This window comes from Plodia interpunctella, chromosome 10 (assembly GCF_027563975.2).
Source record: "Plodia interpunctella isolate USDA-ARS_2022_Savannah chromosome 10, ilPloInte3.2, whole genome shotgun sequence".
Classification (NCBI taxonomy): domain Eukaryota; kingdom Metazoa; phylum Arthropoda; class Insecta; order Lepidoptera; family Pyralidae; genus Plodia; species Plodia interpunctella.
Window position 1 is genome coordinate 9,373,648 of NC_071303.1, and position 17,801 is coordinate 9,391,448.

The following is a 17,801-nucleotide window of genomic DNA, read 5'->3' on the forward strand; positions in this document are numbered from 1 at the left end:
CGGACACGCCAATTGAGGCCACCACTTCGGAAATCGTCGAAAAAGTAGAAAAAATTGTATTGGAAGATGCCCGGTTGAAGAAGAAGCAGCTTGCAGCAATGATTGGAGTATCCCAAACCAGTACAAATTAAAAAATAAATTACAAAGAACGTGGTGTGACTATAACGGGACAGTACTACGCTTCTTTACTGGAAAGATTAAAAGAAGCTATTAAGGAAAAAAGAAGAGGAAAGTTGTCAAAAGGTGTGCTCCTTCTGCACGACAACGCACCCGTTCACACGTGCCATGTTGCGACGGCTGCCATTCACCGATGCGGCTTCGAACAATTGAACTACCCACCCTACAGTCCAGACCTGGCACCCAGTGACTATTATCTATTTCCAAAAATGAAAAAAGAGCTGCGTGGAAAGAAATTTGGCGACGATGAAGAAGTGAAGTCGGCAATTTCGGCCTATTTTGACACCAAAGATAAATCATTTTTTCGATGGTATAAATAAGTTATTTGAGAGATCTGAAAAATGTATTAGAGTTAAGGGAGAATATATTGAAAAGGAAAAATAGTTTGGTGTTTAATTTCAACCCGCTTCCCCCTTATTCGGCGAACTTTTTGACATCCCCTCGTATAAAATAATGTGCATATTAATTTCTAAGATTATTATTATTATGTAATACTTGTAGACTTTATAAAATATTCTAGGATCATCACTGCTATGGGCATATAACAATACCAGAAGCCAGTGTATTCGATTTCATTGAAATAGTTCGGTTGATAGTATAGACACGGCAGTAACAAATATCCTTACAAACGTTTGCATTTATATTATTAGTAGGAGTATTGTTAAATAGGTAGGTAGAGGAAGGTCCTTTTCTATTACCACAACCGTACTCCGGTGAAATCAACGAAAGGCACAAAAAACATTATAGACAAGTAGATAAATTAAACCTCAAACTTAAATATATTTATTGAAATAACTGTAGTTACATACAAATGAAAATGGTAGATACACAAAACATAGATCAAAATGTACATAACTTGTCCATCCATACATGAGGTTTAAGTTTGCATTTTCGATAGACAATGTATAGATAAGTACCTATTTAAAAAGTATATTGGAAGAGTCTGACCGAATCTAACGTTGCCAAAAACAATAATCACGCGTTACAATTAATACAATCCGGATTGTCATCTTTATTTTTCATCGATCTTCTTTTATTCGTCTCTTTCACGGGCGGTTTGCAGCAGAAATCAGTGTCCAAGCCCATCTTTTCGCCGTCTTCTAAGGTCTGCGGTAGATGTTGATTCAGGGTTTCTGGTAGAAGCAAGCTGGCAATTCCACCAGCTACCAAAAGCCCACCCATGATTAGTAGTGGCAACACCGAGATATTAGAGCCCTGAAATCAGAAATCAGTTTGATTGGTTCGATGCCTATCTCAGTTAAGTCCGCGCCACGAAAGTAGTTGTTAATATGTGGATACCTAAATCAATACCAGAAGGCGAAATTTATGTTTGCATTTCACATCTCACTATAGAGTCTATATTCTCAGTGAGATCCAGATTAGGTTTAGCTTCAGATTGTCAGTTGTATTGCATTTGCGTTGGACTTTTTGCGTACCGCGAACTTATCTCACAAAAGCTAAAGTAGAATATACTTACATACATTTTAATGTATGGATGGATAGCTTTCAATTTTAATATAATTTTTTACCTTGTAAACTTCATGCTGCATGATAACCTAATTATAAATCTATCCCCATAATCTAAGTTAAATAAATAGAAATCAAACATGAGTTAACTTTACTTTCCAGTACTTATCCGAGCCGTTTTGGATCTCTCCAAATCATAAATGCAGACTTAACTTCTATTGCTGTCAAGATAGCTTCATGTAACTCTGGAAGATAGGAATGAAACGCTGCAGACAAATAAAACGAAGCAATGTCCTCACCATATAATTGACCAGCGGTATAAAGATTGGCCCCAGCATACCCAGCACAGAACTGAGACTCATGCCCAGTCCCCTGACCACGGTGGGATACAGCTCGGAAGCCATCAGGGGCAACACCACGAATGATGATGAGATGCCCATCTTACCGACACAGTACAGGGCTAATGTGACATTACTCTCTGGAAATAGATGAAAACATATCTTTTTCCTATTTTATGTATCATCTAAGCATTTCCGCATGTGCTTCTCAGCTAGAAAGCAGCGGAGCCTAAGGCTAAAATTGTCTATTACCTACCTTCTGTCTTGCTATGGATTTTTTGACAACCTAAATCTTTGGAAGAAATTCATTGAACAAACCCGAAGCGGTAATTAATTTGACAAACTGAGGGTCGACAATCGTAATATAAACAGGTATAAACTCTCCGGGGGTTATGTATATGTGATCTTGCATCATTGGGAAATAATAGAAAATAATAAATAAGTAGAATTACCATGTTCTATGATAAAATTAAATAAGAAGGAAGAGCAGTAACATACCATGTTGCACCAAAAATGTTGTCAAACAGGCCACGCCCCCAACTACCATGCTCATACACAAGGTCCATCTTCTTCCAAGCCTCTCCATCGACGGCCATAAAAACAAATACGTCGGCAGCTCCACCAAACCCGCCAAAAAGAAGTTTAATATCTCATTTCCTCCCAAAACTGGAGCGTAATAAGACAGCCCAACGTATACACTGGTGTTTGTGAACCAAATAAAGGTGATTATGATGGTCTTCTGTCGAAGGTTTGGGGTTCGGAACAGGTCCATTATTCCGTATTTGCGAGATTTCTCGTTTTCCAAGTCCTTTTTAAGTTTGTCAGACTCGTATTTGCGACGGAGATGGACCATGTAATTAGCTGGTAAAGATTTGCCATTGATTCTGAAAATAAATAGATTATATATTTTGCAGTTCGACGTAGTCTTAGATATACCTAACCATGTTTGTTGGTGTAGTCGAGTGATCGTAATCACTAAAGAAATAAGAAATAACGCGCATCTTCTCTATCATGATTGCTTCTGCATAAGTTGGAAGTGTAGATAGATCATCAAGATATAAGTCCAATAGTAGTTGGTCAGTTGGTGCAATCAAATTAACATACCTGGCCATCCTCTTCAATATAACCTCCGCCTCTTCGAACCTGCCCCTTGCCAGCAGCCATCTTGGGCTTTCGGGCATCGGCCACAGATACAGAAAGAAGCAGACGAATGGCAGAGTCGTCGCTAATGCCAGATGACGCCAGTCTCGCACCAAATAGACAACTCCAGCCAGGAAGATGAGGCCGAGGGAGTACGCGATGTTTGACAGGATCGTGCAGAGCGTTCGACATCGTGGACCGACTAGTTCTATGGCTATAATGAAAAATATTAAGTATGCAATTTATCAAAAAGTGTCTTTAGAATGTAATGGTCACAAAATTCCAGTATTTCGATGAGACATTTACTAGATCCTGTTTTTGTTGTAGACCCTGTTGTTATTTGCCGGTTGCTTTATTAATATGAAGCCTTTTTCTTCTTGTCGAGTCGGAATACCTATTTAGATGATAATCGAGCAGTATGTTACCAGCTGATCGCTCTGTCAAGGGCCTCATTCAAGTCTTCCATAGCGCAGCACGTGGGGCAGTTACAAATTTGGTCAGGACAGCAGGTGGCAATTTATTAAATAGCACCGCAGTCACACAAGTTGGAAGATTCTTAAGGTGTGGAACATTGGAGCCAGATGGCATATATTGTAGTCTCCACAATGATAGTGTAGTGTAATATTTTGCATTAAGGTGGATCTCAGTTACAATGTATACTATGTAATATAATAAAAGAGTCTTACATAAATATTCGTCACATTCACACAACACATCAGTTACATGGCGACCCTACCAGGCCTACTACACTAGTCTGGAGTCCTATGCTTTCATATTGTTCAGTATTATTATTATTTATTTATTAACTAACCAAAGATTGAACTCGTCTCAGTACATACCCAGAACGTAGGGAGTGGCCATGATGGCGGGAACGGTGAAGCCCACCCCGAATCTGCAGATGAGCCACACGATGTAGTTTGGTGCGAAAGCTGTCGCCACACCGAAGATGCATTCGATGAGCAGGTAGATGAAAAATGACGGCTTTCTCCCTATACTATCCTGGTGGAAAATACACAAGCTTTATGTATTGTTCCTCAAATATACATAGAAAATGATGATATATAAAGTAATTGGTTAACCTGGAGGTAACCGAAGATGTAGTTTCCGATGATGCCCCCCACGCCGAGCAGCATCAGCCCCAGCGTCGGGTAGAAATTCCTGTCGCAGACCAGGCTCCACTAGAATAAATTAATATAGTATTATATAATTTCTATATATGTTAGAACAATACCAAATTATTTCCAGAATTGCCATGTTTTGCAAGAAAGTTTTTTTATATAAAAGACTAGATGTTGCTCAGGGCTTCGCTCCCGTGGGAATTTTGAGATAAAATATAGCCTATAGCAATCTTGGATAATGTACCTTTACAGCGGTGAAAGAATTTTTGAAATAGGTTCGGTAGTTTCGGAAATTACTCGCCTCAAACATACAAACTCACAAACGCTTACCTCTTTGTAATAATAGTATAGACTATGAAGTTAGTCTTTTCGACAATCGGCGTCAATTGAATCGATATAAATTCCATTTAGACTCAAAATGTAACCACGTAAAGTGGAACTACAGAATACCTCAGTAACTATAGTGTTGGTATAAACACTGTGATCATACTGCCACCCGTGGCTGCACGGGACTACTTCGGCGTCTTCCCGGCGGCCGCTCAGATCGCTGAAGTTGAGCTGGTACATGCTGCACGCGGAGTACGTGAGCTCTCCGTCCTTCAGCTCCATGGGGATGCTGGAGACAATGTGTTTGACCGAGCTAGCGAAGCGAGCAAGATCTAACATTCTACTTGGGGCAATTTTTTTTTGTATGTATGTAAGTATGTATGTTCAAAAACGACTGAATCGATTTTGACGCCCCAAGAACTTAAATTTCTATTGGCATATCCTGCAAATAGAAATTTAAGTTCGTGGGGCGTCAAAATCTATTCAGTCGTTTTTGAAATATTCACAATTTTGTAAAAAAATATTATGTTCGCGAGGTCTTAGTTCGCGGCGAACACCTAGTTTATTATTATACTGAATTTTGCACGCGTAAATTTTCCGGAATAAAAGGTACCCTATGTCCTTCTCCATACTTCACACTAATGTATACAAAATTTCAAGAAGATTGGTTGAGTAGATAGAGCGTGAAGAGGTAACAAACAAACTTACTTTCGCATTTATAATATTAGTTAGGATTTGAATTATACGTAGGTACTTACTTCCTTAACGCGATCGGTTGTAAATTCACAGTCTTTTCTTGATAATTTTTTGGTAATATTTTACGAAGAGAGAGGCTTCCTTACTGCTAAGAAGTTATATATATATACAATATAATGTAGCTCAGATTGGTGTGGAGAAATTGTGAGAAGAGATGAGAATCATGCAACTAAAATGACTTTAAACATGATCTTAGAATAGAGGAAAGTTTTCACGGTTTTTGATCCGGTTTCACGGTTTTCCAAATTTGGAAATGATCAGTTAAAGACAGACTATCGCGGCTAGAGCTGCTGCCTAAAATTACTATTTCACAAATGTCCAAAGATCAATTTTATTCTAAATTCAAATTCAAAATTTTTTATTCAATTCCGGATGATATACATCACTTATTGACGTCAAACGACAACAAATTCTCACCTTAGATTCTTTGCTCGCTGGACATCGGCATGCTCCAGCTCGGGCAGCCAGCACCAATGTGGGACGTCCGCGGCCATGAACAGCTGCGCGTACGCATGGAACCCGCACGGGATCATCGCCGGCAGCAGCACCAGGTATGTCACTAGTTTCTGGTACCGCCCGAACGTGCCCACATCTTCTAAGATCGCGTCGAAGTCCATGGCTGAACGAGTAAAATGTTTTTTAAACGAAATGAATAACAAAAGAATTCAAAAATCTACATGGTGAAGAAGAAGCGGAATAATAAAACAATATTACACAAAAATAATTTAAAACTATTAACAGTAACACTTACGTGGTATAAATATTGAAATTTTCTAGGTATAATAGATACCTAGAAAATTTCAATATTTATACTCTGTATATCTATTTGTATCGAGTATTGTAACATTCAATCATAATACTACAATAAAAAAGATATTAAGTACATCTAGACACAGTTCGACATCTTAGTCACATATTACGTGGCGTAGTAAATCGTAGCTTTTTACTTTCTATAATGTTTCGTAGAATGCTACGAACCGCAGCGAGCGGAGGGTTTACTAGGAAAGTATTTTTCGTAGCTAAGCCACAATCCGATTTCGTAGCTTCACATTGCTTTTACAGCAATTTTTATAAACACGGAATTATTATGTTGCTCCACACAGCTACCGGCGAGGCTGTTTTTCTTTGTGTTTTAAGATCTCAATGTTATCGGGGTCCATTATTTTCAAAAAACCACACACAATTCCAATTCTCGAATTTGTATGAGTTCTTTATATTATTACCTAATTTTAATTAAACGACAGATATTAAACGTGCACACACTTAAGTCAAAATTCAAATTAAATTTCTTTATTCAACTTAGGATGAGATACATCACTTAATGAGGCCAAAAATTACTTAAAACTAAGTACATACAACACTTTAAAAAAATCTAAATTTACTGACTCGACATTAAATTTATACAGAGCGAATACTTATGAATATTTATATTGCATTTAACAAAAAATAATTTCTTACATACCCCAATCACTTGTACAGTTTTAACAGTAACAAACCCACATCTACCACATGATAACTGACCACGTCTACGGACAGTGCATGGTCTACTGGTCATCCCGAGTCCTACCTGAGGGTCCCTAACTCTACCGCATTATACAGGAGGATCTAATCGTGATCTGCCTTTATTTGAAACATTCCTACTTTAGGCGACGTTGTCAGAAATGGTAATAGAACCATACCCGGGATGTTAAAATTACCTACTAGTTACGGGGGAACATTCCCTGAAGCGGCAATGAAAATGGTAGTATTGTAAGATCATTAGTACATCACTAATGATCTTACAATAAAATACAAAACCATCTGTGCGCAAAATTTGTGGTCCCGGGTTCAAATCCTACGCGTGCCACCTGTCTACCACCATCTCTTAACGCGATCCACTTTACGACCTAAACTGCACCGCAAATTTGTACCATCGACTTAATTTTTAGTATCAATGCGATTTATTTTAGGTGCCTCAATTGAACTGAGTTGCATTGGAATCGTTCTGTAAAAGTTGATGGTAGGCCTGCTGATTTATCTACCAATTAAACCACTTGCTTATACCAATAATAGCATGTGATCGAACGGTTCCGAGTTCGTATCCTACACGTGCTACATGAGTCTGTTTGACACACACGAGGGAATATTTGATATCAAACAGATTCAATCGGTAGGATTCGAACTCGGAACCGTTCGATCACAGGCAGGTCTTACCCCTGTACCACCGAGCTTGAAGTACTTAAATACTTCAGCATCAGTTCCCTAAGTGTTAGGTAGCTGAAATCAGTAGTTGTGTGAGTTCTGAGTTGGTAATTGGTAAAAATATAACGAACCGTTTTCAAACCACCCAATATGTCATATAGGATGCGCGTGCGCCAATTATTCCATTTGTCGAGCCAAGTCAGTCAATTCGATTAGTTTGTAATTGGAACGGCGAAAGGACAGTACGAACCAAGGTCGAATCTGTCCATAATTCGTTATCCATTGACGTATGGCGTCGAGGTTGGAATTAAATGTTTGATTTAAAGCAGCAATGTATGAATAAATTTGCGTGTGACTCTGTCAGGGCCTCTAGTGTGTTGTCGCAATCAAAATATTAGATTGATGGATTGATTGATGCGTTATAAAGCTCAGGGATAAATTGAGAATAACAAGTCTATGGGAAAGTCCTTCCTACTATTATTACAAGATTTGTAAGTATTTTTGGATGTTTGATACTCCATAATGTTTCCATTAGGTCCACAACATGATGTTTGCCTGCTTGGTATACAGTTCAGAGTTCAATACCTGACGTACTTTATTATTATCTGACAAAGCACTTCAGTCTGTGCTAACTAATCATTCTGCACTGTTAATTTAATGTGTCGCAAAATATTACATTTTTAGGACTTCACCAACTGACACATTGGTTGCAAACAATACGTAGTATTCCATATAAAACAAAACTTAGTATAAAAGAAATTTATTAACAGCACATTATTAAATCTTATGGCACATCCGCCTGTACCAATCCGGGTCATTCTTCGTGACAGTCTCCGGGCGGCCATCTTTGTGCCGGTAGTGGAACTCCGACACCCCATTGCCAGGAACGTTGTTGACAGTGAACCTGCAGAACCTTTCCACCATGCGGGCTTCCCATTCGTCGGAGACGTAATGCGTTGACTCATGTTCCACTTGGACCTTAAAAAGAATAATCATTGTGGTAGTTATCATGATTGCAATTAGTTGTAAGTGGTCCAGTGGCTAAAGCACTGGACTTAAACTGAAACTCAAATATCTTTATTGCAGTAACTATGTAGTACAATGTATTGATGGCATGATGGCACACACAATACAATAGTTTCAACATTTTACCCTTACAGGTATGCAATATTGTGCGTTAAGTTACACTTGTAATACGTGTTCTACATATGGCAGTATGTTGTTGTAAAAGTCATGTCATTGAATAAAATCTGACACCAGTGTTAGCAATAACATTCTCGGCAGAAGAAGAGTAAGCATACTTAGTTCTTGGTATTATCATCATCCATTTTAATCTACCCACTGCTAGGGCACTGACCTTCCTTATGGATGTATATGTGTCATGACCCACCACGGGGGCCCAATGCAGATTGGTGGATAAGGATTAGTAGATTATAATGATAAACCTTTCAATATATATGACAGTTGCTGGTGTCAGATTTGTGCTTCACGAATACTTCGAACGAACGAATCACAACCAAAAGCATCGTTTATCATTTAGACAACAAGTCTTGAAAGGCCGGCAACGTTTATGTGGTGTCCGTTGTAATTATTTCGGAAAGGCGATGATCATTAGCCATCATCATGTATCCTCTATTAAGGAGTCTGTCCACGAAAACAACTGCAGACAAACAGTTTAACAGTTTGGCAGATTATATAAACAATGAATGCGTTTGTTCAATAAATAATTTGAAAAAAAATATAATAGAAGAGATCTCGGACCCTTTTGATCACCAACTTATATGGGTAATAATAATCCGCTCCAGATTAAGGCGCTCGTTTGTAGCTTTTGAGAAAATACTATATAATATAAAATTTCACGTGAAAGAGTGCCTGTGAAAGTCTAATTTCTGAATAAATTATTCTATTTGATTACCATAAAAATGGCCATACCTCTACAGTGTAAACCTGTTCGCCAGCTTGGAACCTGAAGGCGTAATCCCTGGGTGCCAAGCCGCCCTCACCATGCTGCCAGAGCTGAAGGTCCACCCACTTAACCGGCAGCAGGGTACCGTCAGCTAACGTCACCATGCCCACCTCAAAACTAACAATATTATACGATTTCAGCCTCAAGAATTATGTTTCTGGATATTATTTTAATATAGCTCAGCTTAGAATAGGTTTTGAGAATTATTATATCAAAAAATTGATGTGAAAAAATGTCTAAAGTCTAGTTTTTGAACAAATGCTGTGACTTTGAAGTAATTTTACCATTCGACGCAGGATGTCTAAGCAGGTGTAGGTACTTAGTTGGAAAATATAAGAATATTAATAAGAAATTTAATACAAATTGATATTATTATCAGCCTCAGTAAAGTAACAGAATAAAACAAGTAAAGAGTTGACGGTTTCCAAAAGGCTGAGCGCACATTTTCCAATTCTTTCAAATCCTCTTTCAAATAAAGAAAACTAGATCAAAATCGGCACAGCCGTTTGGCTGCTACGATGCTACGGACAGACATACAGACACGTTAAACTTATAACGCCTCCTTCTATTATCGGGGGTTAAAAAAAGAAATCTGCTTCGCGCCTTGAATAGAAAACTTTTTATTTTTTATTGCAAGGCGCCTGTGATATTTACGGGACGCTATTTACGGTCTGAAAATCCTTTCATTTTCAGTTAGAGGCGGTCAAGACACTCACATTGATGCCGTCGACGTCTGGTTGATGACTCCTACACTGATGCGGATGCCATTCTTCAGGAAGATGTGGTGGAACGCGTAACGGTGCATTAGGCTCCAGTCTCGCTTTTCACCTAAAACATTATCGGATGTTTCTTATAGTGTTTTGACAGCTGCGGTCGCGCTGTCATTACAATTTTTAAAATTTTAACAAAGCAAGAATTAATTTTGTTGTCTGACTTTAAAGTAATTAATCTGTACTGTGATAACAAATTTTATGAATGATTGATTTTGGAAATTATTATTCCTCTCGCAATGAAATTTGACGGCTCGTAATGACAGCGCGGCCGCAGCGGTCGAAACGCTCTGAGATCCACATCCAATCATGAAGATCTACCGTCTTACGAAAGACGCAGCTGATTTTTTTTTACAAAAATGAGTTTTGAAATGGTTTGAGGTGTGTGGAGGAGATGATGAAAAGAATGTCATCCACAAATATACACTTTATTGTCCTAAACACACGTACAGTTTATAGCACTATAAAAGGAGAACAGAAGAGATAGAAAAGAAGGTAAGAATACCAACGGAAGGTCCAACCGCAAAACAAGAAGATATATAAGAAAGTTCTGAGCACTAGCGTAGTACAGATTTATATACGAAATCGGCCAAAATCTAGGACTCGAGACATAATTTTAAAATTTGTCAGATGCGTCTTTAATGGCATATTCAAAAGCAACATTATAAAATGTTAGCTACATGAAAAAAAAATTGGTGGCTCTGGAAAATAAAATGACTCTGAAAATGAGAATTGTTTATACAGAGTTCAAACGCAAACCTCCTAAAGAATACTTGGGTACATCAAAACAAGGAACTTTTATTCTACGACTTTTCGTGATTCGTAGTTTTTTTTTTCATATAAAAATAATACGATTGTATTTGCGATTCTACACATCTTAACTCAATGTAATAGCCAAGCAACACGAGACAGTACAGTAGCGTTATGAAGCGGAATTGAACATAGACGTTTTATAGAAACGACATTAAAACTAAAAAATATATATATTATTTTGTATTTATTACGTTTAGACAAAAGTCGTAGAACAAAAGATGTTAGTCTCTATGTTCCTTATGCGCCTTTGGAAGGTTATGCGTTAGATACCAGTAAACCTGTATAGAACAAGACAAAGTTCTTGTTTTGTATCGTGAGGTAAATTGCTAAAGCCAGTCTTACCAAAGCTGTGATCTCTGAAGGAAGGCACACTGTACATGAAAGACTTGTTGTCTATCTGGAACTTGCACTTCATTACTCCGAATTGCTCGTAGTGGGATTGGTGAGCACTGAAATCAAAATCAAAATCAAATCATTTATTCAGAAATTCGCGCGATCCACGACGCCGCTACCGGTTTGACCATTTGAGTGTGCATGACATACTCGATCTCCATAATCTAACATAATAGATACCTATGTTACTTTCAGACACTTGAAAATCACAAATCACGTATATGTTTTACAAGTAAATATCAAAATATATGTAATAAATATGTTTATTCAAGTCATAGTCAAGAATATTAAAAAAGTAAGATCAAGTGTGAGAGGTGGAAATTTTAGAAAGGGTCCAAGGTTTTTTATCATTTAAATAGTCGCTAATCGTGTAATAAGCATTAGCCATTAAAGCATTTTTAATATATGATTTAAATTTTGGCATTGGCAAGTTAATAGCCTCTACAGGGAGTTTATTGAACAATTTTACACTTTGACCCACGAAAGACCGCTTAACCTTTTTAAGTCGGAATCTGTTCATACAAAGTTTATGCCTATTACGAGTGATTACACTGTTAACATCGCTCAATGTTTTATACAGGTGTAAGTTAGATTTAACAAAAATAAGTACGTCGAAGATGTACTGAGATGCAACAGTCATAATATTTATCGATTTGAATAATTCTCGCAAGGAATCCCGTGGCTTAAGCCTATAAATAAAACGAATTGCTCGTTTCTGTAAAACAAAAAATTTTTCCTATGTCAGCTGCATTACCCCATAACAATAATCCGTAAGACATTATGCTATGAAAGTAGCTGTAATACACGAGCCTAGCTGTTTCGATGTTTGTACACTGTCTGATCCTTCTCAACGCAAAAGCTGCCGAACTAAGTTTTTTGGCCGTGATTTCAATATGTTTATCCCACTTAAACTTACTATCCACAGTAATGCCCAAGAACTTGGCACTGTGTACCCATTCTAATACTTTACCATTAACTACTAAAGGAATATCAAGTTGGGGTGCGTTTGAAAGAGAGAATTAATACACTTGGTCTTGTCTGTGTTTAAAGCCAGGTTATTAGTTGTAAACCATTCAAGCACAAGTGACATAATGTTGCTTACATTGTTATAATTTCTACTTTTTCTATCAACTTTTTCTACTTTGAAGCCTTTTACTTTTTCTATCAACTGAAACAGTGACCAAAAACAATTGCAATATAGTTAAAGTTCTGGACAAATTGACCTCCTTTTTTAAAGTCGGTAAAAAATCAGAGTTTTCGTCTATGAAACAGACGAACAAAAGTTACCTAAGTATATAGAGTGCGGTTGTAGAGTACATAATGGGGATTTTAGCAACCAATTTTATATTTTTACAAGAGAGGTAATACAAATTCAAGCGTGCAAACGAAGCGGTGGTGGTGTAATGGTTAAGACGCCCGCCTGTGGATTGAAAGGTCACAGGTTCGAATCCCACTCGTGCCACATGAGTTTGTATACAAATCTGACTCATGTGTCATGTGTAGTAGTTTTCATCGACCACCACTTGCTTCCGGTGAAGGAAAACATCGTGAGGAAACCTGCACACTGGTTGATTCTTATTAACTTGTGTGTGAAATGGAGAAAGCAATGGCAAACTGGTTGATTATTATTAACTTATGTGTGAAATGGAGAAGGCAATGGCATGGTTTGCCATTCTCCATTAACAATGTTAAGAAAGTTGTTGTGTGGATTCATTCCACGTAATGAACACGACCCTCAGCCATGAGGAATACAACTATGAAGAAGAAGAATTCAAATTCAGATATCAGAAAACAAGTTGTATATAACTTAATATAAATAAGTTAGTAACTAATAGGAGCCACTCACGTCTTGAGCCTCTCAAAGTACTCCCGGCTCCACTTCTCCCTGGCTATAGATCTGATGACGGCAGGCGCGTGCAGATCCGTGTCGTAGTCGAAGTAGTCCGCTGTCGCCGTCCATTCCCCTTCAAACACCACGTCCACCTGTTTGCTTGGATCGTTCTGGTACCTGGGAAAGAAAATTGTGAAATAAAAAAAAAAAAAAAACTATTATGGACGCTGGTAGCCCTCGTTGTCAAATTTTTAGTCACTACAATTTCATTTACACGAATTTATCGATCTATTACGGAATTTATCGAATTTATTTATATACTAGCTATTGCCTGCGTGAATTTTGTAGGGAACAGTAATTTTTCCAGGATAAAAGGTATCCTATGTACTTCTCCATACTTCAAACTACATGTGTGCAAAATTTCAAAAAAGATTGGTTGAGTAGAAAAAGAATGAAGAGGTGACAAACTTACTTTTGCATTTATAACATTAGTTAGGATAGTTAGGATTGGGATTTTAAAAATAAGGTTTTTTATTTATTGGCTCGAAAAAGAATTAAAAACGAGCTATCAATCGATCGATTGATGTCATGATCATGCATGATGTAACTATAGGAATGTAGGTCTGTCACTTTCTCATATAATTCACTCACCACATTTGTCCCTTGTAAGTGACGTTCCACCTCATCATAGGCTCGACCGGCGTCATCTTGATCCCTTCAGCTCCAAACTCGCTGACTTGTGCGCCGAAGAGGACTGTATCTGGAAGCTTCTTGCTGCAGAGTAGACCTTTGCCTGGCAACTGGAATATATGTATAAATAAGAGCTGGCTATTTATCTTTGTTCGTTATATTCTATATTTGATTGAAGAGTAGAGTTTGTTTTGGATATTAGGTTACCTACTCCGCAACTGAGAATATGGGGGTATAGTCATATGTATGTGAAGTGGCAAACATACTTTGACAATGCTGAATTAGATCAAATATTGGGTTTCAGGTCAAGTATTCATTGTTTATCCTACGTATCTGCATCGCAAGTTCCGTTAGATCCTGTCGTGATATTGAACAGTGCTATTACTAGTGTCACGATGGCATCAATCACAACAGAATTCACGTAGTATTCGTGCCTCATCAATTTACATGTAAATCGAATTGATTTGATATATTTCATACTCCAATATAGAACAGCCCGTTGCACATGCCCATTGGTCTCCGCTCACACCCCGAGATGAAGTAGATCCCTTCGCCATTCTCATCTCTGGAGGCCGAAATGAAGAATACAGCGTCGAAGGCCTGAAATTATATAAAGTTTCCTTGAACTGTTCAAATTTTTCTTTGTCGCTTGCGTGAGGCGATCCACATGGCTTTAAGCTATATCAAACTTTTGAAACAATTTTTCAATTCAATACACAACGATTTATTATGTAAACTATTAGGTAATGAAGATTAAAATTTAAACTTGAATAACGACGCGTTTCAAAGAAAACAATTGAAGTAAATAAGATAACGAAGAGATTAGAAGGATATATATTTATAGTCGTATTCCTCATGGCTGAGGGTAGTGGTTACTACGTGGAATGAAACACACACAACAACTTTCTTGACATTATTAATTGAGTGGCCTTCTCCATTTCACAAACAAGTTAATAAGAATTAACCAGTGTGCAGGTTACCTCACGATGTTTTCCTTAACCGGAAGCAAGTGGTGTTCGATGAAAACTACTATACATGAGTCAGATTGGTATACAAACTCATGTGGCACGAGTAGGATTCGAACCTGGGACCTTTCGATCCAGAGGCGGGCGTCTTAACCATTACACCACCACCGCTTCAAGAAGGATATAGCTTCAATTATTTTTAATTTCTTATTTCAGCGTCTTCCCAGTCACTTCTGCTGCTGTGGAGCGTCGGAACCCAGGGTCCGCTTTCTTACTCTTTCTGATCCACTTAGTACTAAGTAATCAAACCATTGGCACACCTTAACGACATAACATCCTTAACGACATCAAGCCAGCACTTCTTAAGTTTTCCTCTCCAGTCTTCTGTCAAGACGGCGTTTTTTGGCTTTTAAGTAAAATTGAGAAACGATTTATCTACTTATGACACTTTGTCTAGATACCTTAGCATGTTCGCTAAGAGGCTGAGGTCTGTCCATGTGCGCAGGATCCGTTATAGCCTTCACACCCTGCCCCGCTCGCCCCCCCTTTCCGGCTGAGCGGTTTTTGTTCGAATACTGAAACAATAGTACGAAACATTATATAGAATATACTTAAATAGATTTTGTGAGTTTGTATGTTTGAGGCGGGTAATCTTCGAAAATCTCGAACCGATTTCAAAGATTATTTCACTATTAGAAAGGTAAATTATCCAAGATTGCTATAGGCTATATTTTATCTCAAAACTCCCACGGGAGCGAAGCCCTGGGCAACATCTAATTTATAAGAAATCAGTTCCGGGCAGTGGCGGACTTACAAATAAATGTTATAATTAAATAGATGTTTATGTATCTAACAAAATAAATGCTTGTAAAAGGATATAACTACCGCGATGTTGCTTTTATTGTGTGCGTTTGAGTTACATATGTATTAGAAGACAGCAGAGGGTAAACTATAGCAAGATCTTAACTTATTTACTTACCTATAAGTCAAAGGTTAATGGGAGATAAGATGTTACATTGTATTGAGTCATGCTTATTATTTTCGTGTGTATCGGTGGGTTTTTAGTGAGATTATTATTGGAAAATATTGTCCCAAGCGTGTTTACTTCTCGTATCGAACTATGCCCAAACCCGATGGTCACACCCTCATCAATTGAGATGATGGGTTAATCCATCTAGTTATCCCAACTAATATTATAAATGCGAAGTAGGTAAGTTTGTTTGTTATCTCTTCAGGCGTATATATACTCAACCAATCTTCTTGGAATTTCGAAAATATCTAATTAATTGTATGGAGAAGGACATAGGGTACCTTTCATCCCGGAAAAAACTGTTTTTCTCGTGACATTTGCGATCTGTATTCTATTCTATTTTCTGCGCAGGTTAAAATTGATGTCAAAGTTGCCGGTGCAACCCACTGTCTCACAACTGACAATATATAACATTTAGCGATTATACCAAAACTAGCTGTAGTAAGAAAGTATGACTCTCTGGCTATTTCCACACCAAAAATCACTTCAATCCGTTGTTCCATTTTGACGGGAAAGACAGACAAACAAACACACTTGCACATTTATGATATTATAATGGTTGTATGGATTAAGTATACTCACTTTTCTATAATAATACAGGAGTGCAAACACTGCATATTTCAGATAGTACCACTTCCCCGGCTGAGAGTAGACGCCGAAAATTGGCTTCGGATCTTTTGCTACGTAAATGTAAATCAAAAGAAATATAATCACAGCGATAATGCACAAAAATAGTGACATGGCCGGTCGCTTCGCTTCGACTAAGATAATAAATACTTGATATAATGTATTTAGCCACAAAAGATAAGAAGGGACTCACTACTGTATCGCGATACGATGTATTTTTATGAATTAGTGTAATTTAATTAACGGACTTGTCGCTATACGAAGAACTAATTAGCTTTATGTATACAGACATGATCTCTTCCAAATATATGATTAACGTCAAGCAAGCGCCGGTCGTAAAATTACAGCCTATTATTTAGACCAAATTTAGGCTTTGTGGTGTCGCATCCACGAATTAAGCATATTTTTTGCAAAAACAAAATTGCGTAGGTTAGTTATAGGCAAGGTATAATAACTAAATAATAAATAAATATACTAGGACAAATTACACAAATTGAGCTAGCCCCAAAGTAAGTTCGAGACTTGTGTTATGGGATACTAACTCAACGATACTATATTTTATAATAAATACATATATACATGAACATCCAAGACCCGGGCCAATCAGAAAAAGATCATTTTCCATCATGACCCGACCGGGGATCGAACCCGGGACCTCTCGGTTCAGTGGCAAGAATCTTACCACTGCGCCACCGAGGTCGTTAAAATAATACATATAACTCATCAATAACATATTGGCTTGGCTATATTAATGCTGTTAGGGACTGACTTTTACAATTTCCGTAGCCATTAGTTACCTAAGTAGATACATACCAAGTGACTGAAGCCTAATTGAAAGTGGTACAGGAAGAAATTAAACATTCCATAGTAAATAAAATTAAAAAAAAAAAAAAATGTCACAAGCCCTTGTTGTTGTCACAGAGATATCTTATTGCATTCAATGCGTGACAAAAAATATCATATCCGTGCAGTAAACCGTTGCGGAGTTCCCTCGTCGGTAGCGTTCCTGGGTACACCATTACACCATTATGCTTATCATAACAATGCATTGCAATATAAATTAAAGGTGTGTACAAAATTTCAGCTCAATCGGTTGAACATCCGACTCAAAATTGAGGTACAAGATTCCATCCGAATATGTAAAACACCAACGCAATTTGCATAAAGTCTCGTAAAATTGGTTCTTATTTCACTGACAACAAAAGGTTTAAA

General features: G+C 37.6%; 2 protein-coding genes across 2 annotated transcripts; both read right to left on the reverse strand.

Moving 5' to 3' along the window:
• Positions 1-933: 933 nt before the first annotated feature.
• Balat (Beta-alanine transporter) lies at positions 934-7,089 on the reverse strand. Its single transcript, XM_053750677.2, has 9 exons — positions 6,786-7,089; positions 5,741-5,942; positions 4,691-4,856; positions 4,202-4,300; positions 3,962-4,121; positions 3,087-3,336; positions 2,481-2,866; positions 1,944-2,122; positions 934-1,392 (listed from the first exon to the last, which is right to left on the reverse strand). The coding sequence occupies exons 2-9, from the start codon at positions 5,938-5,940 to the stop codon at positions 1,153-1,155; spliced, it is 1,680 nt and encodes a 559-aa protein (XP_053606652.1). The 5' UTR covers positions 5,941-5,942; positions 6,786-7,089; the 3' UTR covers positions 934-1,152.
• Positions 7,090-8,248: 1,159 nt separating this feature from the next.
• On the reverse strand, positions 8,249-16,734 carry LOC128673079 (uncharacterized). The gene is made up of 9 exons (XM_053750679.2): positions 16,545-16,734; positions 15,394-15,507; positions 14,448-14,567; positions 13,929-14,077; positions 13,293-13,454; positions 11,396-11,502; positions 10,187-10,298; positions 9,437-9,587; positions 8,249-8,482 (listed from the first exon to the last, which is right to left on the reverse strand). Exons 1-9 carry the CDS (start codon positions 16,701-16,703, stop codon positions 8,282-8,284), a joined length of 1,275 nt encoding a protein of 424 aa, XP_053606654.1. The 5' UTR covers positions 16,704-16,734; the 3' UTR covers positions 8,249-8,281.
• Positions 16,735-17,801: the final 1,067 nt, after the last annotated feature.